Source organism: Silurus aristotelis, assembly GCF_946808225.1.
Source record: "Silurus aristotelis genome assembly, chromosome: 4".
NCBI classification, from domain to species: Eukaryota; Metazoa; Chordata; class Actinopteri; order Siluriformes; family Siluridae; genus Silurus; species Silurus aristotelis.
In genome coordinates, this window is record NC_139577.1 from 17,418,581 (window position 1) to 17,445,943 (window position 27,363).

Here is a 27,363-nt window from a genome sequence, read left to right on the forward strand (position 1 = left end):
CCGGACTATGACTAAAGATATTGAATTACCACAAATAAAGTGATTTAGATTATGCAATTGCATCCTGCCTTATCCTGCATATTACATCAGTGCACTCTTGTCTCATTTTATTTGTGTATTCTCTAATCATCCCTATGATTAATGATTGAGTATTTAACCTCTGCATCACCTTACAGTTATAATGCAGGAAATCATGCATTGGCTCAAGGTCCTAAATACCAAGGAAAAGTCAAATAATTAAAATACAAACAAAATAAAGTATGGGAAATATTTCAGTAAATATTTTTCACTAACATTTCTGGGCAATAAACTGACCACAGACGATTTTCATATATATTAAATTTCATATATATTTTATATATACTGTATATTATGTTGTGAAATCATTAAATCCCACGATGTAACATAATTCTGTATCATCCTTATAATGTACATGATTCTTGTTCACCAGCATTCTTTACCACTTTCAAAACACCAACTGAGGGCACCTGAGTTGCACAAAAGAAAAGCACTCCTGCTATTTTCAGAAGACTATTAGTTTGAATGGCAGGGAGTCAAACGGCCAGTGTTCGCAGAGTGTAAGGCCTCTGTCAATCATAATGAAACTAGCAGACTGTAGGTTATTACACTAGCACCATTCATGAAACCATTTATGAACTGGCTAAACAAGTATGCCTTCCAAATCCACCTGCCATCAACAAATCACAATCCACAAATATTTTGGAATACATTTTCATTATATATTTCAATTATATAATTATGGGTGGTGATGCAAGTTCCTAAGGGGAGACTTGGCCCTAACAATGAACCACACAGCCCTGACCTTTTGCCAACCACCTACAATATTTCCTGCAGTCAGTCAGGAATTCATTAGTGTGTGTGTGTGTGTGTGTGTGTGTGTGTGTGTGTGTGTGTGTGTGTGTGTGTGTGTGTGTGTGTGTGTGTGTGTGTGTGTGTGTGTGAGAGAGAGAGAGGGAGAAAGAAATCTGTGAATTGTGTAATATAAAAACAATAGCACGGCTCTGTTCACCAGGTACAATGAAAAGGTTGATAAGCTGTTTATATGCACTGATTGGTTTGTGCTGGCAGTGTTCGGGGGTCATGCTCACATCTGCCTGTGTGAATAAAACAGATTAGATGCTCAAACACAAAGCCAAGTGTGCTGCTCAGACTTGGCCAATCCATACCCCACTTCCTGCCTCAGGAAGGCGGAGGACCAGAGCCAGCGTGCAGAGAAGCTCAGGCACCGGCAAACGATAAACAGAACCCAGGGGAGAGAGCAGGGGGCCACAGCTGGGGTTTATGTTTGTGAGAGCCAGAGAAAGCAAGAGAGAGAGAGAGAGAGAGAGAGAGAGAGAGAGAGAGAGAGAGAGAGAGAGAGAGAGAGAGAGAGAGAGAGAGAGGGGAAGAGACTATAGTAAGGGAATAAACAGAGCTGACAGGGCAAAGAATTGGCTGGAGGACATATGTGAGGGGGGAGAAGCATGTAAAATCGAAAAAAAAAGAATGAAAATAAATGGATGGTGAAAAAGAAGTGGAAATGACAGAAGGAGAAGCAGCCAAACCATCATTGTGACTTATAGATAAGAAGAAAAAGAATGGATAAAATAGACAGGTTGCTGAATAAGCCAGATAGAAACCAGAAGGTGAGCTAGACAGTGATCCGTCAAGAATAATTTAGCTGCGTAAAACATAAACACTGAAAAACAAAACAGGCTCCTTAAGTCAGCTTAGTTTAAAAGGACTGTCTGGTAATGCTTAAGCTCAATTACAAAAAAAAACATATTTGAAGTCACTTAATGGATTAAAGTAGCAGAGCACATTTACAGTAATAATGAACCTCTCCCTGTCTTTGTCCATATTTTCTCAATAAATAGCCAAAAAGATTGGTGGAAAAGGTGGATGTGATAGCCTATTATTTAGTTGAGCAATGGTTCACAAACAGTGCTCCTTTGCTGAACTGACCACATTTGATTATCTGCTCTATAACTGTGATGTCTATTCAAGCGCTGTCTTGCACTTTTCTTTTGTCTTCATTTCTCTGTTGTCTATGTGACTTTCCAACACACATTTTCCCACTTTGCACCGTCTCCCTTTAATATCTCCATCGATTTGCTGTTAGATAAAACGTGCTCTACTTCCAAAACACCATGCAGAACAGCAATTTCTGGAGCTCTCTAGTGTGCTGTAAAATTACTAATGTAACAATAAGCTCAGAACAGACACAGTCACACTGCTTTCAGGCCCATGGCTCATAGATACTGCTGCATCTCCCAAGAGAAAAGCTCCTACATATGCTTTCTTCATTAAAATTGTGTGAGGATCACAAGATAGAGTGAAAAGATAAAAAAAAATTAATATTAACATTTAAATACCTTTTTAAAAGATATGAACTGTATTTATGAATGAAATTAGATCATTTTAAACATCAAACGCCTTTACATTAATACAGTAAAACCCTCATGTCCCGTGTTAAAGTTAAGTTTTTTGTTTTGAGTAAAGTGATGAACTCTTGCAAGGTTTCTTTGCCCAGCATAATAACATTACCTGCACTACCCAGCTGTTAGTCATTAAGCCATCTTGCTTTTCAGAGCAGCTCACTTTGTATTAAACTATATTCAAGTAACTATATTTTGTAAAGATCGCAAGAGTGGTGATGTTAATATCCTATTGAGCCTAATTTGCAGAATAAATTACACTTTATAATAAAAATGTACAGCATGTACAGTATATAGTGTTCCCTACTGTCCTCAGTTTCAAGCATCCACTGGAAGGCTTGGAACCTATCCTCAATACATACAGGGATCAAATATATTATCATGCAAACTCAGCATTTGCATACTAATAATATTTAGCTTGTAAAACATTATCACAATGACAGTCATTGCATTACTGATATCACAAAAGCCTGCAATAGAGGACTCTATGTTCTTTGTGCATTCCACATCAACTTCTTGTGGGTGCATTAATTACATTTTAGAGGAAGAAAGACACAAAATTGACATAATTTACTCCTTCTACCTAGTGTCAACCAGCCACGCCAAATTTAGTTTAGTTTTCACAAGTTTTAATTTAGTTTTGCACTAGATCTATATGCGTAGTTTTGTTATCTAATTTAGATACTTAATACATTTTGAACAACACAAACTCCTATAATTGACCAACAATTAGTCCAGTGCCAAAATTAAAGAAGAAATGATAAAACATTAAGCATGTGGCTAATTCACTATAATTAAAGAATTTACCTTAATTTAAGACTTAAAGTGAAGAAATATTTTTTTAGTTAACTATTGTTCTATCTGTGTCATATGTCACATTAGGACACATTAAGATAATAATAATAATAATATAAATTAAAATAATAATAATAATAATACCATAAAATTTTTCACAGTTATTGCATAGTAAATAAAATCACTGTGGTGCACACACATTTTTGATCTATAATGTCTACAGTTTTTAAGTAAATACATGTACAGTACATCACTCATCAAAGTTGGCTGGCTTGTTACAAACAAAAGACAAACATAAACATTTCCATGGTTTTTCTTTCCCCTACTTTCTACCTCGAACACACAGTGGAGTTAAGCTCCGCCCTTCACTTCTAAGCTAGGTCAAATGCAGTATATAATAGAAAGGCAACAATAAAGAGCATATCAGTATTTGTGTAAAATAGCAACATATTTTTCATTGTTGGTTATTCAGTGTGGTAATCAGAATTTTAATGAAATTTTAAATGCATAGTTGTGAATGAATATTGTATGAAGATTAACATATGTTGAAGGTCAATATAATGTATATGTTAGATCCCTGGCCCACCTGGATTTACATGTAGGGAGGAAAATGCATAGGATGTCTAGCAATCATGTTTTTTGTCTTTTCACCATCATAAGAGTATTTCAGTCAGACCTGCACTTATCTATCAACAGTCACATATTTTGCAATTGACAAAAAACTTTCTTTCAGACCGACTGTGTTGTTACTGCAGATCTTACTCAGATTCTACCCAAAGGTTTAGTGAAGTATAGGAAAATAAATAGGGTTTATTGACATTTGTAAAAGTCAGTTTTACTTGAAGTTGGTGCACATATTAGAAAGCAGACAGGCATGAAATAAAGCTTGTGCTACTTCAAAGACCGGATTGAGCATAGAGCTTCCTTTGGTTAAAGTAATAATAAGTATCCCGTACGTCAGTGTGGCTGGGGTCATTTTAATCTAGCAAAAAGAACAATACTGTCAAAGAACTCATTTACATGCACCTCACTACATGATAACAGGCAAATGGCCACAAGTCTCGGCACAGAACTGTTACTGTGTGTGTGTGTGTGTGTGTGTGTGTGTGTGTGTGTGTGTGTGTGTGTGTGTGTGTGTGTGTGTGTGTGTGAGTGTGTGTGTGTGTGTTAGTGTGTGTGCGCGTGTGCGCGTGCGTGCATGCGTGCATGCATACGTGTGTGTTTGTGTACTCACTCTTCACTGTGGCTGTTCGCGTGCAATTATAAAGGATAGCAAGCTCTCCAAACACTTTTCCAGGCCCCATAGTGCACAGCTTCAAGTCTTCTTTTGTTACCTCCACTTTGCCATCTGTAAGAAATCAAGTTCAGGTTAAAGAGGATTATGCACACATAAAGCCACATGTATCACACTGTGCTATTTATCAGAAAATGTATTTCAATGAATCCCTGACAATTTCTTATCAATCATGAACTGAATAAATGCATTGGCTCATGATTCTTATAAAAGTTCTCCCTCTTATGTTTTTTATGGTGGCATAGGTTATAGGATTTGCTACAAGCCTCGACAAAAAAACAAAACAAAAAAAAAAAACATTGTGCCAAAACAAAAGAATAACAGGACTTAACATTGTGAAAAGGAATATGAATGGTTAGCCTGCTGAGGAAGCTCACAATGGGAGAATGATTGCATGTTTGTGATGTGTGATCACACTTTCATGGCTAAGACTCCGCACATGCACGTGAGCAGTGGCAGATGTGTTTGCACCATGCTCCATTTCAGAGCCAAACACACTTTCTGTTAAACAACTTTCACTTCAAATTCACCTCTCTCTCTCTCTCTCTCTCTCTCTCTTACAATATTATAAGGTAAATAAATGTGTAATTTCTTTTTCATTTTGAAATTATGATCCGTCAGTGAGCACAAGTAAATCATAAACTACTATTCGTGAACATTTTGTAAACACAGTATAATAGACATCTTTGACTGCTAAAGGACAGCAGTTCCATGATCTATATAGTCAAAGAAAATGAGTCGAAATTGCCTATTTAAAAAGCACCATTAAAAGACTCATAAAATCTAGGGAGAATAAGGACATAATCCTAGGTTAACTGAGCAGATAGGAAAAAATCCATCTATCTTTGACCTGAAATAGCTTTCATCTGTCATGGGTGACTGGACACTGACTTCACTCCTAAAACCTAAATCTCCTTTTCGTTAAATCCAGGGTTGCACCAGTCTAATTTTATTATTTTCAATATGATACTGGAACCTGAGAAATTCTCAATACCAATTTCTGATGTGCTTACAGTAGCTCAGCCTTTACAGTACAAACTAAAGCAGTTAATGGAGGCAGTTGTCATTAGAAATTCCAAGCATCTATATAATAAAATATGTCAGTAGGGCACTTTGGGTAAAATAAATCTAATTTATATTGACACCAGATTAACATTTTAGTGCAGAATCAAGCAAAATAGTTTTACACCAGACGGTTACACCAGTGTATCACTAAATAACACATTAAACTACCCAGTTTATCAAGTTACAAAAGCGCAATATAAAATATTTTTTAATAAGCAGTGACTTCAAAATTTGAATACTTTTTCATTATTTTTCAATAATAATGACCTCTTTGGAATTACCTTTTTTATTGTTGCTATTTGACAGATATTAGGCAATATTAAATAGATTTATATCATGGATCATGGGCTCAGCCTGTTTACTGTACCACTTAGCTGTTTACAGGTATCTTAATTTGACTAAAAATACAACCAATTAGTTCATTAATAAAACATTGAATGTGTCTATATAAAATTTAACTGCTTTACTGTACACTGTATGACTGTTGTGAAGTATCAACTGCATATTAGATGGTAACCAATAACAGTCTAAGTAAAATCACTTGGTAGTAGGATATAACATAGGTCAAGTTGGATAACCTCTTAAAATTTATTTTGTTCGAGGCTACAATGTAGACCTGTTTAGCCAAAACGCTGTTATGAGCTGCTACTGAACACACACGATTATTTGATTGGCTCCACCCACACACACAAGTTTTTCACACAAAACTCCACATGTTCTCACCAGAGAGCAGTGTCATAACAAAAGATGCCACTTAGTGTCTGGCAGTGTTGGGCAGTAACGCTTTACTAGTAACTAGTAACTAATACTGTAACGCGGTACTTTTAAAAATAAAGTAACTTCGTTACTGTTACCGTATGGTGCGTTACCCGTTACTTTTTTTAATTAATTAATTTCGGCTGAAGTGTAGACTACAGCCTAACTTGCCTAACCAAGAAACTCCTTGTCATTTTTTTTTTTTTTTTTTCAAAAAGGTTGACCTACTGTTATTCAAGACTGGCTTTCATATGTCTACTACAAATTGTAAAAGACAGAACAGACTACACATCTTCCATATTTAGAGATGTGTTGCTTTCATATAAGAATCACAAGAGAAATCTTTTGTTCCCTCTTCAGGAACTCAAGCTGCGTCAACAACACTTTGGGATGACATTCTCGCCCACATAAAGGAATTGGGGTTAAGAGTGAATACCAAAAAAATTACCTCTTAAGGAACTTGAACAACAACACTTTGGGATGTCGGTCTTGCCCACATGAAAGAATTGGGGTTAAGACTGAATACCAAAAAAACTTTCTCTTTTACAGAGGACCCCCTATCTAGGCTTAGTGTGGGATTCGGCAACTATGCGGGCACAGTTGCTTCCTGCTCGAGTCGAGCCTATCCTCACGCCCATGGTTCGCCGGCCTGGTAAAACCTTCTCGAACACCCTCCCTGGAAGATTCCTCTCAGGCGAAATCCCCACCCGGAGTTGTCCAGTTGTCCCAGTACTGAAATTCCTTCAGGAACAGTTCGCCAAAGAGTTGTCTCCTTCCACCCTTCAGGTTTACGTTTCCGCTATGGCGGAGCTAATATCATGCTCCGCTTGCTAAGCAGTCGCGAGGGAAGAACCTGCTGAGGTATTAGGTGTGACCTAGAGTGCATTGGTGGGACCTGGCCATAGTTCTGGAGGCCCTGTCTAAGCCTCTTTTCAAGCCCTTGCCCAAGGTGCCCTTCTGAAAGTCTTTCGAATTGCCATCTTGTCTCTAAAAAGTGACCTCCTCCTGTCTGGATTTCACCCTCAGGAATGGCCAGTGACTTTCTCTAACCCAGGCCAGAGTATGTCCCCAAGGTGGCCTCGGCTGCCCCACGACCAGTCGTGCTCCAGGCATTCCATCCTCCTCCTTTTCAGACCCCTGTCAAGGAGAAGCTTAAACAGGTGTGTCCGGTTGTGAGCACTGGTCATATATGTCCACAGAACTGCCCTGTGGAGAAAGTCGGACCAGCTGTTCGTCTGCTACAGTCCAAATAAGAAGGGTCTTCCAGCGGATTAGCAGACCCTCAGCAGGTGCATTGTGGATGCAATCTCCTCTTCTTATGAGTCCTCTGGTCTCTCCGCTCCTTTCAAGGTCAGAGCTCACTCAACCCTGAGTGTGGTGACCTCTAAGGCCTTTTCCTCTGTAGTGTCTCTCCAGGACATTTGTGTCTTTCCAGGACACCGGTGACATCATGCTTTTCCGGTTACATACCAGGGTTACGTACGTTACCTAGAGACGTTTTATGTGTGGTAAATTTCACTCCCAATATTCAGTGCATGTTTTCCAATTCCATCCCATCAACCATCAATCAATGTTATAATTCAAATCTAGAAATAGCTATAAGCAAGATAAATCCTGGTAGGACTTGTTTTTACCCTCAAATGAAAAAGTATAACTTTTTTAAAGGAAAAAATAATAATACAACTTACAATAATCTAGTTGCATAAGTGTGCACACACCTGAACAGATACTTCGTTTAAGCACCTTTTGATTTAATTAAACCTCTCTATCATCTTAGTGCCAAAGGTTTTATCATGTTGGAGAATTTCTCAGTACAGCATATCTTTACTTGCCAATATTGTTTCACTTTTCTTGCAAAAACTAGTTCCTTTAAATTGTACGGGCATCTCCTGTGCAGAGCCCGCTTCCAGCAAAATATAGATTTTTTTCTTTTGGTTAAGCCATTCCTTTGTTGATTAGAATGTATGCTTTTGGTCATTGTTGTGCTGAAAGGTGAAATTCCTTTTCATGTGAGCTCACTAACAGGCTATGCACAAAAATTGTCTGGAATTTTATACCTATTTATTATTCCCCTTGTCCTGATAAAAAACACAGTTTTGGCTGAAGAAAAGCACCTCTAAAGCCACCACCATGCTGCACAATGGGTATACTGTTTTTTTTGTTGTTGTTTTTTTGGTGATGATTTTTCTAAAACCAAACAAACCTTCTGACATTGTTGAAAAACGAAGATGAGCATCATTTAATCAATTGTAAAATTTGAACAATATATGCAAACAGGTTGTCGTAACTTTTAGTACAGTAGCTGTAAAAAAATTGGAAACACCTTTTATTGTTTTTGAGACATGTTCCTTTTTTTATATTCAACAAACTAGGTAAAAGGCAAATACACACAAGAATTGAACAGTGACTGACTAAAAGAAAGTTTGACATTTAGCTTATGTAAGACAGAAGACAGGAAAGAAGAGTTTTGCCAGACTGCATCACACCAACAGTCAAACATGAAAATGGAAGCTTAATGGTTTGAAATTGTTTTAAAGCAGAGAAGGTTCGAGACATTCCAGCTTAAAGGAAAACTCAACCAGCATGGCTACCATTCCATACTTCAATTTTACTGGACATTAACTGGACTGCAGTCAGCTGGAACTTCACCATACAAGACTAAATCCCCGTAGACTAATGCATACCCCGTAGACTAATGCATACGTCCAAGCTCTGTTAGTGTTATTCAGAGAGCAAACAGTTGGTTGGAGTGTTATCTTCCAGGGACTTGCCTGCCCTAAACAGTAAACCTAAATCCTATTGAACTGATAAACTGGATTAAGTCAGAAAGACATAATCCAACTAGAGGAGAACACCTTTGGCAAAATGTATAAGATGCATGGCAAAGTATTTCAGCTGAATTTGGAGAAAATCACTGTCTGGATGCCAAGTGTATAAAGCTGTTATTCATGCTAAGGGACGATTTTTCAATAAAATAAAGTTTCTGTTAATTTATATATTTGTTTGGAAAGTAAATCTTCATACTGTTAAAGTACCTAGTTTGTTGCATATAAACTAAAAATTATAAAAGACCAGGTGTTTCCAAACTTAATTTTTCTGATTTTTCTTTCAAATATTTTTGTTCTTTTTCCACTTAATTTTTACATGTTGCAATTTTACATTAAGGATGGAAAAAGTTCTCAAATGATTTATCTTGGATTCATTTATATTTTCACATCACAAAAAAAATACAACTGAGTCTGAAAACATTGTATATCCACTGTATATATCAGCTGGATTAAGCTTGGCTGCTCATAAGCCTTATTCATGAACTCATATATACACATTGTTGCTAACAGGATGTGGGCCAGCTGTTGCTAACAGGATGTGTTCATACTCACACACTTTCACCCCAATAAGGCCTGCAGAAATGGCGATAGGAAGTTCAGGGTCAGAATTTAGGTCAAAATGTGTTCTTTTACAATGTGTCCCACAGCACTAATGATCCAAAGGAGCAGGAAGTCATGTATAAGTAACATGATCAACCTTTGAGCCATGCACAGGAAGTTATGACTCTTCAAGTCAAGAAAGGAAACATTCTACTTTACACAACTTTTCATGTTTTCTTTCACACACTGACCCACTTCTTGTAATAATAATAAAAAAACACAATAGGGTTAAATGATCAACCATAAAATCATGATAACTCTTTTGCAGTTATTGCAGTTATTTATTTCCAATAATAAAATAAGTGTAACCACAAAATTATACATATATTTAAAATTATACATTATACATAATATGTATTTAATAAATTATGTGGCATTTATAGTAGCCACATTTGTACTTAGACTTAACTTGTGTACACCACATACATGTACATTATTCTTTGTACACATAAATAATACTTTATAAAAAATGGAGAGATTTCTCATCCTAGCAATATATTCCTAATCAGAAAATTTTGCTAATAAACATTAAAAATAAGTATAAATTGTACAAAGAAATCATAGATTAATGTTTACAATTTTCAGCTTGTATTCCTTTTATATCAACACATTGCTTCTTATTCAGCCAAACTGCAAAGAAGGGTATACAGTTCCAATTATATTGTCCTTAATTGGCTTTGTTTGTCCTAACTCAGACATTAAGTAGAAATGCTAAAATGCAATTCACTCTTTTCGTCTAGCCCTAATTCTGGCAAATGATTCAGATCTGATTGATAAGTTTTAATGACCACCATAAATATAATGACCTAATGGACAAGGACACAGTCTCAGTGAACCATGTACGATTTCACAAATCTAAAGTGGGATGTTAAAAAATCATGTGTGTGATGGCCAAGATTACACAATTATTTGTGTAGTGCAGTTTTTGTGTAATATAATGATATAGTATATGTTTATCTCTGCTTATCTACATAGGAAGGAATAGGGACACCAACCACATTTTCTATTACTAAAGAAGCTATAAAGACTGGAACACTGTCTATCTGACATAAACATCCACCCAAGAAACTAACAGGTGCCTACAGCATTAGATTTGCAGGCTCTCAGCTGGCATTTATTTAAACTGGATCTCATTGAAATGGCAGCATTAGTACAGATTAATATGACATTTGAAGCTCATTAATAGGGAAGAAATTTGTCCTTGGGCTTCACTTTGGTAAAGCCATTATAATTATTATATCTCCTCTCATATGAATAATATCATAGCCTACTATATGTAGTTTGCAAAACAACCTCTTTTTTTCGTGTCACTCAGCACGACTGCCTCCGTCTGGCTCCTTCTCCATAGCAACGGAGGCAGAGTTCATGGGTAATGCTGACAGAAATGCCAAAGGTAATTGTTTTTTTTTTTTTCTATTTTTATCAGAGAATAAGCCAGAAAATATACTGTTAGGGTTAGGCTAAGGGTTAGGGTTATACTGTAATAAATGTGTGTGTCTCTTAATTAACCAGGAAAATATATTTACTGTATTTTGACTGGAAGGAACCACTGACAATGGTTTATAATAGTAAATAGCTTACCGAATATAAAGCAATAAAAACATAATAAAATCTCCTGCTTAAATGTTGAGTAATAGTGCTTAAAGATTAAAAAAAAAAAAATCAATAACAAACTTTTGGTATCCAGTGGCAGAAAGAAAACTTTGGTGGAGGCACCAAAAATACTTCCTATTGAAATACATTACATAGAAAGTCTATTCGTGTCGATTCGTATGAACACGTATTAATAAATAACTGTCATGAAATGCCGTGAGGCTTGGCTGGCTGGTCAGGAGTGTGAAGAATCTGGAGCCTATCATGGAAATGTTAGACATAAAGCTGAAATACGCCCAGGGAAAAGCACCTGTCCATTACTGGTCACTAAGTACACACACCCCTCAATTGCACGTTTTTGTTAGGTGGAAGAAAACCAGGAAGAATGTGGTAAAAACGCAATTGAACGTATTGAATATGCACAGAATCCTAAGATCAAAATCAAACCAGGGAACCCTGGTGTTCCAGTAAATGTATAACTAAATAGCAAAGTTCAATTCACATCAAAAAAGACAGCACACAACTCCAAAAATGGCCAATGAAGTCCCTTAAATGTAGCCAAGTATACTTCATTTCCCACTAGAGAGGGAACAAAGAATCCTCTCACCCTGTGATTAAACAACCTGCGCTGATAATACATTTGATCCATCTTTTCTTATGAAAGTACAAAGCTAAACAGGGAAGAACTTATGCAGACTTTCTATTCAAAATGGGGGGGGGGGAGGGGGAGAAACGTCTCCAGGTTACAGATGTAACCATGCTTCCCTGAGGTAATAAGACACTGCATCAAAAACGCTTTGGGAATGCTTCTGTGTTGTCCACATTCTGAATCACGTGTGTAATCAGTCCAATGGAAAATGCGGCATCACCAACGGGATGACGTCACGACCAGGAATCATAAAGCACATGGAGTGAAACCAGTGACACAGAGACACAACGTCTAGTTTCCTTTGGGGGGACAATGGTTACATACATAACCTAGAGATGTTCCCCTTCAGGAACTCCAGCTGCGTCTGACCAATCCCTGCCTAGTGTGAATAGGCACAGCTAGGGCGAAGGACAGAGGGGCCAGAAGTGGCATTGAGATCGTGGCTAAAAAAAACCTGACAAAGGTCAGTGAGGTGGACCAGCCTGCAGCGTTGCAAATGTCTTGGGGGAAAACTCCAGAGGACAAAGCCTTAGAGGCAGCCACACTTATTATTTACTTAGGGTATTAGGAACATACCCTGATTTAGGGAAGATGAAGGCACTGGCCAAGCCTGGAGTAAATTCCAGAATAGAAGGGGCCACAGAGAAGGCCTGAAAATCGCCTACTCTCTTGAAACAGGAGATGGCCAAGAGTAACACTGTCTTAATTGTAAGGAACCTCAAAGGCACCTTGTTCAAAGGCTCAAAGGTAGGCTCTGACAGGGCCTCCAAGACAATAGCCAAGTCCCATGCAGGCACTCTAGGTCGTATTCGAGGCCTCGGCCACCAGCAGGAAACGGACTCTATCCCAGCGAATGCTCTCCAGAACTCCCGGGAGCAGCGAGACAGGGGGAAAGGTGTACATGGCATCCAGGATTAGAGAGGTGTTAGAGGAAAAAAAAAGGGGGGGGGGGCAGTGCATTGTCTCTTCAGTTGCAAACAGGTCCACCTTAGCTCTGTTAAATTCTTTCCAGATTTGCTTCACCACATCTGGGTGGAGTCACTATTCCCCCTCGGCCCTTGCCTCGAGAGAGCATCTCCCTCATTTAAGGGCTGTGAGGGACGTGTCTGTTGTAAGGGTTATGCAATGCCCAGGAACCCCCAGCACCGGGCCCTAAGTCAAGAACCCGGGATCTCTCCACACATCTAAGTCACGTAAGGCTCGCCGTATGACCCTGATCATACAGAGTGGATTGCCCCTCCGAGAGAATCCTCGGGTTTCGAGCTAACACTGAAAGGGTCCCATGTGCAGAAAGCCAAGTGGAACCACATTGGACGCTGGTGCCATCAGACCCTGCAGTTTTTTATACTGCTTCACAGTAAGTGACTGGCCTTCCCTCACTCTCTTGACAGCCGTTAGGATGGACTCGACACAAGGAGGGGACAAATGTGCCCGCATAAGAGTCGGATCCCATACTATGCCTAAGTTAGTGGTTCTCTGTAATGGAGAAAACACACTCTTTTTGCCATTCAGCCTTAACCCCAGTTCCTTGATGTGGGTAATGTGACACCTTTATGCCAGATGGCCAGCTGCTCTAATTGAGTCAATATCAACAAATCGTCTATATAATTTAGAATGTGGACGCCCCAAAGCCTTGACAGGGCCAGTACCGATATTGGTACGCTTCGGCCCCGAAAGCAAACATCAGGAACTTCCTGTGAGCTGGAAGGATGGATACATTAAAGTATGCATCCTTCAGATCTATGGTCACAAACCTGTCCTTGAACCTGATTTGGGACAAGACCTGCTTCAAGGTCAGCATCTTGAACCTGAGTCTCAAAAGTCATTGTCAGCATTCAGCATTCAAGTGATAACACGGCTCCAGTAGGCACAAGCACACACACAAAAAGACATTTCTGTCATTTAATAAATAATGAAGTGTTCCAAATTCTATATGACGTATGCATATGTTGTATGTATTTCCCCCTTGTCCTATACACCCAGTGTTTAACTCTGTCTAAACAATAATTACACTTTAAAGGTTTATTAATGTATCTCTGCCATGATGCTGTCTTTTTTTTTATGCTTGATATCAAAATTGATATCAAAATGATCTGTTCTTTATTTTCCAAACAAGGGTGCATATAATATGGCAGAATAAAATTCTGTATTAACACAAGTTACACTTTAAAGGCTTATGTCCCGGTATATTAATGTATCTCTGCCTTAATGCTGACTCTTTATTTCATGCTTATCATCAAAATGATCTGCTCTTTTCTTCTTAAGTTCTTCATAAGTTCTCCAAACCAACCATAAACATGTAAGCAGGCCACAAAATGAAAAAAACTTTTATTTAAAAGTTCATGCCTGGCATTGGCCATTCCACCAAAGATGGGTGTGGCTAGGGACCTTTAAATGTCCTGAACCCCCACCAATTGTCACTCAAGAACCTTAATTCAAGACGGGACTCAAACCCTTTGAGACAGATCTTCCGGCAAGCTTTACCTCCAAGAACTTCTCCTACTCTGAACTTCACGAGAACCTGGCAGAACATCTAACTCCCTCCTAACGGACTCTTCAAGAATCTCCTTATGTCAACCACATCCGGACGTTTGTTTAGCAACAAAGCCAATGCAAGTAACCATTCTACCAACTATTAAAATGCGTGATTAAGCTCGAAACCCTTTATTAAGGTGAATTTGAATTTCTTGATAATTCTCATTTAGGTTGTGTTCAATTTGAATTTAAACTTGCCATTCCTTTTCTTCCTTTCTCTCTTTCTTCTTTTTCCTTCTCTTCCTCCCTCTACATATTCTGATTTTCTCCTTCTTTTTATGCTTTTTAACCTTCTGAAACCTGTCCACGAGTGCATTAACAGTTTGACCAAAAAGGCTATGCGGCACCAGCAGGGCATCCAGGAGCACAGCCCTATCCTTGTCGGAAAGAGCTGACAGTGTGAGACAAATGTGTTTCTCAGTCAAGACGAGGGTGGCCATGGCCTTAACGGTCTCTTTGGTAGCACTAAGGCTAGGTCTATAGCACAGCAGAGCTCATGGACTTCCTGACTACCCGAGCCATCTCCTACATCTAGCTCCTGCAGCAGACCGGCTTGATAGGCCTGCAGCACAGCCATGGTGTGCAGAGAGCCTGCAGCTTTACCCGCTGAGACATAAGCTTAGCCCACCAGTGCCAAGGTGGTTCTCAGGGGCTTGGTGGGAATTGCTGGGGCTTTGAGAGGCAAATCATCAACCAGTGAGAGATAGCTAGCCAGCGTCTCTTCAACCCGGGCTTCCCTTCATAACCAGAGTCTCTCAGTCCATCTATATTTAAATATAGAGAAAGGATAAGGACTAGCCCACGACCTGAACACCTCGGTGTCTGGGAAGAAGGGTCTGGGAAGAAAGGCAGGCCCTGGCGCAGAGGCAGTCACGCGGGTTGCAGAAAGCGCTTATCATGCTTACTAGGTGGACAAGCCTTCTGCTGATTGGCCGGCCAATCTTTCTCAAGCTTGGCTACGGCACGGGTAACTACCTCTAGGAGCTCCTCCAAAAAGATTGTCTGAGGGGTAGTCTCAGGGGTCTCGCAGACCTCCACCTCCCCTCCTCAGAGAAAGAGAGGCGGAGCTCTCCTTGCAAAGGAAGGAAACCACCAAAAGGCATTCTTCTAAACCTTGCAATCAGGCGCTGGACCCGGAAGGTGAGGGAGGCGAAAGGGACGAGCCAACACATAGCTTGTGCATATTCCCCTGCCAAAATCCTGCCTTTTGTCCATGAAGGGATAAACCAAACACTTTATGTAATCACCGCATGTCCACACCCAAACACCTTATGTAATCACCGCATGTCCACACATGTCTGTGTTCAATGTTTACAGTTTGTTAAATGCTTTGTACTGGTTATTATCATTTTTGCACTGTATCTCTGTAGTACTGTGCATCTCTAGCACACAAATTTCACTGTATGTAGTTACAACACTTGTGCTTGTGATAATAAAACGTGAAACATTCACTTATACCATATTTTTTTTACTTCACAGACCATATAGGCTCACTTGTCTCAACCAGCAATGTGATACATACTAGCTTTACATTAAAAAATCTTTAATTCAGTAATATAAAAGCCATGACTTTAGACAGGGATGTGTGTCTGTAACCCATAACAGGTCCTTTAAATTTAAATAGGGAACAAGTCAAGTAGTGATTGTGATTATTCTAATATGTAATGTGTATAGATTGTGTGCTGCATGTGAGGATCCTGGAAGCTTGCACCTGCACTGCATTGTAGAGAAGGTGTAGTGGTTATAATGTTGGACTTCTAATCAGAAGTTTGTTCATTCAAATCATAGCACTACTAATCTGTCACTGCTCGGCCCTTGAGCGAGGTTCTTAACCCTCAACTGCTCATTTGTATGAATGAGATAATTGTAGGTCACTCTGGATAAGGCTAATATCAAATGCTGTAAATGTAACATGTCTAAATGTGCAAGTCTAAGAATGGCTGATAAATATAGGGTTCAAATATAAGAATTAATAAATCATATACCAAACTGCTTTGTGTTTAAATCTATTTTAGAACCAAAACAGTCCCTTACCTTCCATTACATAGACAAGCGACCCCACGTCGCCTTCTTTAATGATGCAGCTGTCTTTCCCATATTCTACTGGATACATGCAGTCCACTATCTCCTGGATTTGGGACAGCTCCAGGTTCTTCATGAAGTCATTGTCTAAGATGGCTTCTTTGATCAAGTCCTTAGACCTGTGTAAAGCAATATTAAAATGAAGTCAAGCAGAGAAACAGCATACAAATCAGTATGTTATTATGACCAGCAATGAGTTGTCACAGCTCATCTCTGGTCATACTTTTTTGGCTCAAATCAGGAGAGTTTATTTGAACAAAAAACAAATGCAATTCCAACAGGAGACATGTGATTTGATAAGGTGCCTTATCCTTATCCAGAATTGTACCATATCAGAACATAGAGGAGGATTGATTAGATTTCCATCATCACACTGCCTTTTTCACAGTACAGTCATCTCCACAACAGCTCATGATTAAAAAGAAATCATCTCAGATAATGAATATGCAATGTAACCTTTCTCTCCAAGAAAAAAGCAGACATGAAATATCATCATCAGAGATATGATTTTAGTTTGAATTGCATATAACATCAGAAAGCACCCTCACTCTAAAGCCTATAATAAACAAAAACCACTCATCATTTTATTTAAACAGCAATTGTGTATAAACTCATTCAAAACTCTTAAATGCAGAGTGTTTTATTTAGTAAAAAAAAATGAAATAGCTCAAAAATACAGATTATATATGATATGTCAAATATCAATCACTAGGGGACTAAAAAATACGAGTCAGTGTATTACTCTTGCTGGTGATGCTGTTGTTAGTCCCACAGAAGGTACTAAAAAATCTGCCTTAAAATATTTGTTACCAGCTACTAATCTCACATGGATTTCAAAAACAAAACTTTATATTGATATCTTATTATCTGTGAAAGACAGGAGAGCTTAGCTCTGCTAGCCCCTGAATATAAGCCATACTAACATGATTACTGAAAAAGAGAAGCTGTGTAACACCAGACACAGCCTAGGGCATGCAAAGCATTCATCAATATTTCACTATTTATTCCACTATCAAAGAGCAAAGAGAAAGAAGCTGGCCTTTATTTAATCAAGATCATTTAAATGTGGCACATGTTAGATTTAGCTGCTAAAACACACAAACTCTCCCATTCACCGCATATTGTTTACATTCCACAGGTTTGCCGCACCGATGAAGAAAAACAGTGTCCATTATAAACTCTGAATGATTCATCCTAGTGGGTACTTTCCTTTTTACCATCATGTTTGGACATCCTCATGTTCTGACATCTTTTATTCAGTTTGCCCAGCTAATGCAAAAAAAGAATCCTGCCCCAAATATTGTTTTACATTTATTCAATTTGAAAATAATTTTGAAAAAAAAAGGTGGGTTTTTTTGTTGTTTGTTTGTTTTTTGTGTTCCAAAGAGCAGAGAGAGTGCAATATTTAGGTTATACACCAGTCAGTAATGGAGAAAAAACACTTGCTATGATTAAATATATTTTTATTTCTTATTTTATCTAGGTGTGAAAAACCTACCATCTACAATAATTTACAAAAATATTCTAAAACTGCTGGGTTATTTATATTATCATTTATGACCATTACAACCATCAATCACTTCTTATTGCATTATCAATAAAAAAAAATAAAAATCTGAATTACAATCTAATTTGAACTATTAACTCAACATTAAATAGTGTATACCAACAACCAAAATAAAAATAAAATGCTAATTGCAAACGTACTTCACATTCAAAGCAGTGGAAAAAACCTAACATATATGGAGTTTTCTTGTGTTTGAAAAATCACGAATAAGTAGATTTCATTTCTTTGACTGAAAAAAATATATTACTTTGCTCTTGGTTCTTGGGCCTTTAAGGGGCAAGTGCTATATTTAGAGAAGGTATAGTCAGAGAAACTGTCAGATTTATACCCAAAGGAGGAGCACAGTACTGGCCTCATTTACAGCAAATGAGCCCTGGAGTTTCCAGTGGATTGCCCTTCTTAACACACTCTACACTTCTTTTTCTGTTTGACTTGTGGTTTTTACTTCTTTCCTTTAGTATGAAGAGATTCATATCCTACAGGTCTGCAGGAACAAACACAGACTACTTCCCTTAAATGGCAAAAACCTTTGAAGTGATGGAGAAACACAGACAGTGACAAGAAAGACAAAAGAAAGACACCGGTAAAGGAAAGCAAAGAATAAATGTGTCAGAGAGCACACAGATATAGTTTACTTCAATGATTAATTCAGGGTCAGTTAAAAGCCAAAAAAGCCTGAGTGACTATAAACTATTTTATCTGCTTTAAACATCAAGTCAGTGAATTTCTATAGATCAGGGTAATATCCAAAACAGTTTTAGATACTAGATTCTAGCACAGTCAGTGCAAAGGTATCTGATTCTATTGAATATCAAGTTTCCAAAAAAAACTTATTTCATTATTTTACTGCTTCATACCACTGGTGGTCTAGTGGTTAGGATGCGGCGCTCTCACCGCTGCGGCCGGTTCCCGGTCAGGGAACCAACCCCAGCTCCCACTCTCAGTTCCGGTCCCAAGCCCGGATAAATGGAGAGGGTTGTGTTAGAAAGGGCATCCAGCGTAAAAACATGTGCCAAATCAAACATGCGGATGATCTGCTGTGGCGACCCCTAACGGGAGAAGCCGAAAGAAAGAGAGAGACTGCTTCATACCACTAAACTGATTAACACACTTTCACATTAATAGATTTGACTCATAACACACAAAGAATGATTATTATTGATCATTAAACATAACACTTTTATAACACCAAGCTGTTTAAAAACATTGCAGTCCATCCTGAAATAATCTTGAAGAAGCAATGCAATTCCTGAACTCCTGAAATTGGGATTCATTTTATAATTTTTTTTTTTTTTTTTTTTTTGGTCACACACATTGGCAAGGTTTTCGCTGACAAAACAAGATTACATACAAGAACAAGTGCAAGGTTATTTCAGCCAGAAACTAGTTTACCCCTGTCAGAAGTTTCAGACATGAAAAAAGTCATCTGCATGAAGAAGAAAACCAGCGTCTACTGTACAAAGCTGTTAGAAATGACAGGAAAAGACACAGTGCAAGTAATATATAATATTTATTAAAAATGTGCTTGCACCATTGTTGAACCAGCTGTAGAGGACAAAAAAAAAACTTTTCATATTTGATGATTCTCATTTTTCAAATTGGAAAAATAACAGTAGGAATACTGATACTATTTAAAGTTATGTAAGATCAAAAATGTAAGATAAATGAGTTATCACAGCAAATTACAATCTCTACAGAAAGGCAGATTATGATACGAATACATCTGCCATGGTGTAACTGTGTAAATGACTAAAATTCACCAGAATTTTAGATACCTATGCAGATGATAGTAGGTATTTACATATTTTGTCAGGTATTGGTTATTCATTTGGCTACAAATGACATAAAGCAAGAATTCATTTCTGTTTACAAAACAAATAAATTGTCCCTTTTTTCAACCAACCATTATACAAGTTATTTGGACTTAAATTCATATCTTCTAAACTCACTGCCTCTGTATAAATGAGTAAGAAGTGATGTGTTGCAGCCGTGTTGCATTTCCCACACTAGAAGACAAAACTCCCCCTGTTTTCCGTTCCCTGGATGCAAATTGCATTAGAGAGATCCATTTCACAAGATCATGTATGCAAATCAACAGATGTCTGAATCTTGCAACTTTCACAACCTACAACAAGCAGACGTTTCTTTATCACTTCTTTACTGTTCATAGTTTAATAAATGATTAAACATTAACTTTAATTTCTAATTTAACAATTTACTTTTTAAAAATGTTGTGATGGAAAAGCTAGCATGCCACCAGAAAGCATAGTACAGCATTAATTTTCATACCACTACTTTGATAACCAAATGATCTCTTCATTAGGCAAAATAGGCATTATTCAAGTCCTTTTGGCAATCAGGAACTGCTAGCCCACTGAGCTGACCAGTAAACTGGAACATTGTGTTTTTTTTGTTGGACTTATTTCTGATCTACCAGCTGTGTAAATGTATTTATGTGACAGCCGAAGTGAACTGCCATGGAAATGTCTTCCTTATACAGCATGCTCTGTTAATATTCAACAGTCTGAATCAACAGCTTAAAGAAACAGACCTTTTTTTTAATCCAGGGCACAGGGTTTACATTTGAGTTTAGATCAACTGAGAGTGCATTTTAAATTGGCCTTTTTTACAGTATTTCTAAAATGCTTTGCTCTAGCATGCCACAATCATAAATCACAATAAACAAGTTTTAAATGACAGACTAATCAGCATCCATGTTTCCCAAAGCTGATCTCCTTGTCCCCCAAATGTTTTCACCTCTCCAATCAAGCCTGGTTGAATTATTAGCTAATTATCAGCCTTTTCAGAGTTAAAGGGGGTGTGTTACAGCAAGGGAAAGACTAAAATGTGCAAGACATGGGATTCCCCATATGAGTATGCGCATTATACTGCTTATTTACATCCTTGGCATGGAATACAACAAAACACACAGAATCCAAATGAAAAAAAAATTGGAGAACCTGAACCTACTGTGAACTCTTGGGGTAGAAAGGTAGCGTTACATGGTTCAGGTCGTGGATGTCGAAAGCGGTCGGCTCGGCGGAGATCGCCTGCCTCTTGGTGCGCTGCTGCTCCTGCAGTTCGTTTTCTTTGTGCACGCGCTGAGTGGCTGGCCGGATTACCGAGCGGTATTTATCCAACTCGTTCTGCAGTTTTTGAATGAGCTCGTCTTTCTGGTCCAGCTCAAGCTCCAGTTCATCAATGAGCGCATCTCTCTGCCTCAGCTCCTCGATCTTCTCCTGTAGCGCGTACTGCAGGTCCCGCAAAGTGCCCATGCTTCACGCGCGCTCTGTCTTTCTCCCACTTTTCTAACTTTCTCCCAGTTTAACAGCTCTGAAACAAACGCGCTTTTTTCTGAAGCCTACGTCAGCAGCATTTTTTTTATGTAAAAAATAATAATAAAGATAAAAAAAAACGGTGTCGTTGCGAGCGACGCGATGAATGAAAGAAGCGCACAGCGCGCGCGCATCCGTGCTGGAGAATGTGGAGTGTCCTCGCGCTGGAGTGACAGCTCCCCTCTACCTCGCGTGCGTCACACAGCGCGGGACTCCTCACGCCTAGGATTCCTCAGCTACAACTAACTCCATACTTACTAGGGTTTAAAATAGTACGTCAACAGGTTACCATAGCGACCATAAATCCACTCGTGTGTCTTTATAGTAGTGCAATAGTGCAATTATGACGTTTGTAGGTTCTTGATAACTGGGGCATGCTAAATACATCACTGGCCGATTTCCCTTGTCCCTCCCAACAGTTTCTAATAAAGGCATGGACTGCATGAACACTTCCAGCAAACAGATCCCTGATCAACGTTTGCTAGTTTACTGCTGATATCCTTAAATTCTTTCTTTCTTTCTTTCTTTCTTTCTTTCTTTCTTTCTTTCTTTCTTTCTTTCTTGCTTGCTTGCTTGCTTGCTTGCTTGCTTGCTTGCTTTATTTTTATAATCAAAACTTTTTCTAATTTGCATGCATGTATACAAATGAGACTGATGGCCTATATGCATTAATTTGCATACTTAATTTCAGCATAATTTTGCATGAACAAAAGAAAACAGGTTATTGTAATCGCTTTCTTATTGTTTAACCAGGACAATCTTCATACACCTAAACATTTCCAGTCAAACAATAATCAATAATCTGGGCCTTTCTATTGTCTTTCTAATAGGAGTAAAATCATCATGAATGCAGGTCACCTAGAAACTGATATGTCTGGCTCCAAGTAGAGAAAGAGAAAAACTGTTTTAAGGAAATTTAAAGGTATACTGTGATTTGATGCCTTTCCATGGTAGTAAGTCTGGTTTGAAGGTTTATAAAGGCATGTATATCATAAAAACACATAAACAAACCTATAGCTAGTTCAGCGAACAATTTGATGTGGTGCATGCCATAATATGCAACATGTGACAAGTTGGGCAAAACATAAGGAGTTTTTAAAAAACTACATTTCAGAAAATGTGGTAGTGAAACTGTCAAAACAGGTTTTGCAAAAAAAGATTTCTAGTAAAATTTGACATGAGATAACATATATGTAATATTTGTAATTTACCCAAAAATCTTTCATTATGTGTACTTGCATTATGTTCTAAAACTGTGACAATGTTTGGGTGGATAGAGTATGATGAGGATCCTACAGGGTGTTACTTTACACATCTTGTTTGGTATTTGTGATTCGAAAGTATGGGCTCCAAAAAATATGACTCTACACTTTTAACTAATGTGCACATTGTTTGAATTCTTTGATTATTATTATACAATGAAGGTGTGCTGTGATTTTAAAGAGTCTGTTTAAATGTTTCAACAATGGAAGGGATTCCTGACTTGAAGTGAATTTTGAAGTGAAGTATATACTGCTCTATAAAATAAATCAAACAAAAGATTTTTAAGAACATTAATATTATTATTATTATTTTTTTATTTTTTTATGGAACACCATAGTTTTCACAAACTGGCTTTTAATGAAATATGCATTCTGTCTAGAAGTTACTGAAGAGTGAGATGGGAAAATGGTATCTGTGACACAAAGGCCCAAGGCACCCTCTGGTGTACAAACTATGTGAACAGTAATTTCCTTTTAGATGTTTTATGTCTTTACAGAGATGGATGATAATAGACGTTTTCAACTCTAAATCCTGAGACTCAGTGACTAAAAAACTGAAAAATATGTGCAGTAACACAGAACAAACAAATCCCTGGGATAGGATTATTTAAAATTTCACCCAAGAAATATAAACTTTCTATTATGTGATAGTGGCACTGTTAGTGTTACAGTACACTGTGTGCGTGTGTGTGTGTGTGTGTGTGTGTGTGTGTGTGTGTGTGTGTGTGTGTGTGTGTGTGTGTGTGTTTAGTCATAGGTATGCAATAAGGATTCAGGAATAGCTGGTATGTGTTTTACAAACGAAAGAATGTTGAAAGATTTTCACAGCACATGAGAACATTCAGATGCCATGAGAGACTTATCAGGGAAGTAAAAAAAAAAAAAACTCTCACTCTCTCACATATGTATATATGGATAGGGCCCCTTCAAAAAAACAACCGTAGATGTGGCATGGAGTTCGTTCCATGCCTTTGAGATACTGGTCCATGTTGACATATATTGTGCAACTGGAATTAGATCCAGTTACTGGGAAGGCCATCAGTGAACATTAAACTCATTTTCACTTTCATAAAACTAGACTAGGGTGGCTTTATGACATTTACATGTGGGAAATAGCCATTTGGAGATTGTATATTGTGGCCATGAAGGCATGCACATGGTCACCAACAAACCCCAAATAAGCTGTGACATTCAAGTGAGTGAGTGTTGAGTGATTGAGTGATTGGTAATAATGAGCCCCAGTGTACCATAAAACACTACCCACACAATTATACAACCTTCAGCAGCCTGGACTGTTTACACAAGGCAGACTGGGACAATGGATTCATGCTGTTGGTGCTAAAACACCTCTGACCCTATTATTTATGTGGCTTTTTGTACAAGAAAGATTTGAGATTAAGCTGTCTTAGCTATGTTTTTACAGTCATCGACTATTAGCTTCTAGGTGTTACTAATGAGATGAACATTACTTGCATAAATTTACATTCATTTTCATGGCATGGTTGTGGAGAGTAAAATGTAAAAATGTAGTGGGAACTTAAAAGAGCTGTATATATCAGTGGTGGGTCGTCAGGACCAGCAAAGCTTTCTCTGCTCACCTAAACACTATTAGAAGCACTGACCTACATTTACAACCTAAATTCTAATTTTTTTTTTTTTTTTTCATAAAATTGTAATAATTTATTCCCAACAGTCTATTCTCTTCATTTCGTAGCATTTCTCTTGGCTGCACTGCTCCCAGTACGTGTATGTGGATGTTACATTTTGTCTAATCAGATTTCAGCCTCTATGTGCTGCCATGTCAATCTAATATGCCCAGGGCCTTCAGAATCTGTAGTGCTGGCCAATGAACCTTAAACTATATTAGCAACGGGTCTGTTTCTTTACCCAATCAGATTTAAAATTTGTCTCACAGCACCAGCTAGCTGGCCCAAAATAGCATCAGCATTTTCCCATCCCCTTATTGGTTGGTCAGAGGGAAACTGTTACAGCCAAGTTCGACTAGCAAAACATGTCTGTAGCGCTCTGCACACATGAATACATCTGAGTTAGACGTTTTTATGCCCACAATAGCTGACGGAGGAAGATAAATTGATTTGGTCTCGGACATTCTAAAAAATCTATTTTCAAGAAAAGCTAAGCCAACCCAGATGACAGCTAGCTTGTCTCAGCACAGGAAAGGATTTGTTTGCCACTTCCAGACCAGTGCCTACAAGCGGTACCACTGGCTTACAGCCTCTGAGGAGCACTGCAAATTATGAGTATGCATCGCTGGTGAGTAGGTTGTATTTTATAAAAAACAAAAATGTATGTTTTTGTTATGATATTAGACAAATATTGATTCTGAACTGCTCCAGATAATGTGATCCACAGTTGTGGTTGTAGTGTAGAGGTTTGAAGCTTGCTTTAGTAAAATTGTATTTAGCCTCCATATGTGAAATTCCTCTCTCTCTCTGTAATGCCACACCTTGTTATATTGCGTTTTTGTATAGTGTTGTGGGTTTCTATAATTGTGACGTGATAGTGGTGTTGTTAGGAGGTGGATTAAGTTGGGTAAGTCCCCACTGAAGGCCCAGGTACCAAATGCAAAGCCCCTGGTATACAGTGGGTATGGAAAGTATTCAGACCCTCTTAAATTTTTCACTCTTTGTTATATTGCAGCCATTTGCTAAAATCATTTAAGTTAATTTTTCTTCCTCATTAATGTACACATAGCACCCCATATTGACAGAAAAACACAGAATTGTTGACATTGTTGCAGATTTATTAAAAAAGAAAAACTAAAATATCACATGGTCCTAAGTATTCAGACCCTTTGCTCAGTATTTAGTAGAAGCCCCCTTTTGATCTAATACAGCCATGAGTCGTTTTGGGAAAGATGCAACAAGTTTTTTACACCTGGATTTGGGGATCATCTGCCATTCCTCCTTGCAGATCCTTTCCAGTTCTGTCAGGTTGGATGGTAAACGTTGGTGGACAGCCATTTTTAGGTCTCTCCAGAGATGCTCAATTGGGTTTAAGTCAGGGCTCTGGCTGGGCCATTCAAGAACAGTCATGAAATTGTTGTGAAGCCACTCCTTCCTTATTGTAGCTGTGTGCTTAGGGTCATTGTCTTGTTGGAATGTAAACATTCGGCCCAGTCTTATTTCTCACCATCTTGGAGTCCATCAGGTGTTTTTTAGCAAACTCCATGCAGGCTTTCATGTGTCTTGCACTGAGGAAAGGCTTCCTTCGGACCACTCTGCCATAAAACCCTGACTGGTGGAGGGCTGCAGTGATGGTTGACTTTCTACAACTTTCTCCCATCTCCCGACTGCATCTCTGGAGCTCAGCCACAGTGATCTTTGGGTTCTTCTTTACCTCTCTCACCAAGGCTCTTCTACCCCAATAGCTCAGTTTGGCCAAACGTCTTCCATTTAAGGATTATGGAGGCCACTGTTGCTTTTAGAAACATTAAGTGCAGCAGAATTTTTTCGTAACTTTGTGATCTGTGCCTTGCCACAATTCTGTCTCTGAGCTCTTCAGGCAGTTCCTTTGACCTCATGATTCTCATTTGCTATGACATGCATTGTGACCTGTAAGGTCTTATATAGACAGGTGTGTGGCTTTCCTAATCAAGTCCAATCAGTATAATCAAACACAGCTGGACTCAAATGAAGGTGTAGAACCATCTCAAGGATGATCAGAAGAAATGGATAGCACCTAAGTTAAATATATGAGTGTCACAGCAAAGGGTCTGAATACTTAGAACCATTAGATATTTCAGTTTATTAATTTTTTTTATAAATCTGCAAAAATGTCAACAATTCTGTGTTTTTCTGTCAATATGGGGTGCTATGTGTACATTAATGAGGAACAAACTAAAATGATTTTAGCAAATGGCTGCAATATAATATAATATATATATATATATATATATATATATATATATATATATATATATATATATATATATATATATATATATATATATATATATATATATAGTACACCCCTCACATCTTCTCAAAGGGACAATACTATAAAAATGAAACTTGGATCTATTTTAGAATTGTCAATGTGCAGCTTGTATAGTAGTACAGATTTACTGTCCTCTGAAAATAACTTAAACATACGCCCATTATTGCGTTAATAACCAGCAACAAAAGTGAGTACACCTTAAGTGAACATATAAAAGCTGTGTGCAAAGTGTCAATAGTTTGTCCTCCTGGGCATGGAATTTACCAGAGCTGCACAGGTTGTTGCTGGGATCCTCTTCCACTCATCCATAATGACATCAGAAAGCTGCTGGATGTTAGACATATGGCACTTCTCCACCGTTCACTTAAGGATGCCCCAAGGGTGCTCAATAGGGGTCAGGTCTGGAAACATAATTGGCCACTCCATCAGTTTTATCTTCAGCTTCCTCAGCAAGGCATCTGTTATCTTGGTGGTGTGTTTGGGATTGTTAATATGTTGGAAAACATCACCATCACCATGCTTGACTGTATTCAAGACACAATTTTCTTGGTGCTCCTCAGCAGGGTGTAGCCACACATGCTGGACACCATCTGAGACAAACAAG

General features: G+C 38.2%; 1 protein-coding gene across 2 annotated transcripts in view; it reads right to left on the reverse strand.

Moving 5' to 3' along the window:
• The window catches only part of prkg1a (protein kinase cGMP-dependent 1a), a 76,998-nt gene that overhangs the window by 45,550 nt on the left and 4,085 nt on the right, over window positions 1–27,363 (reverse strand). The window contains exons 1-3 of one of the 2 annotated variants that reach the window (XM_083539672.1): window positions 21,173–21,861; window positions 16,588–16,754; window positions 4,468–4,581 (exon numbers count right to left, since the gene is read on the reverse strand). In XM_083539672.1, the coding sequence (XP_083395798.1) occupies window positions 4,468–4,581; window positions 16,588–16,754; window positions 21,173–21,477 (586 nt within the window). In that variant the 5' untranslated portion in view covers window positions 21,478–21,861. Of the gene's footprint in view, window positions 1–4,467; window positions 4,582–16,587; window positions 16,755–21,172; window positions 21,862–27,363 lie in introns of those variants that run through there. The other variant, XM_083539673.1, reaches the window with a different exon arrangement.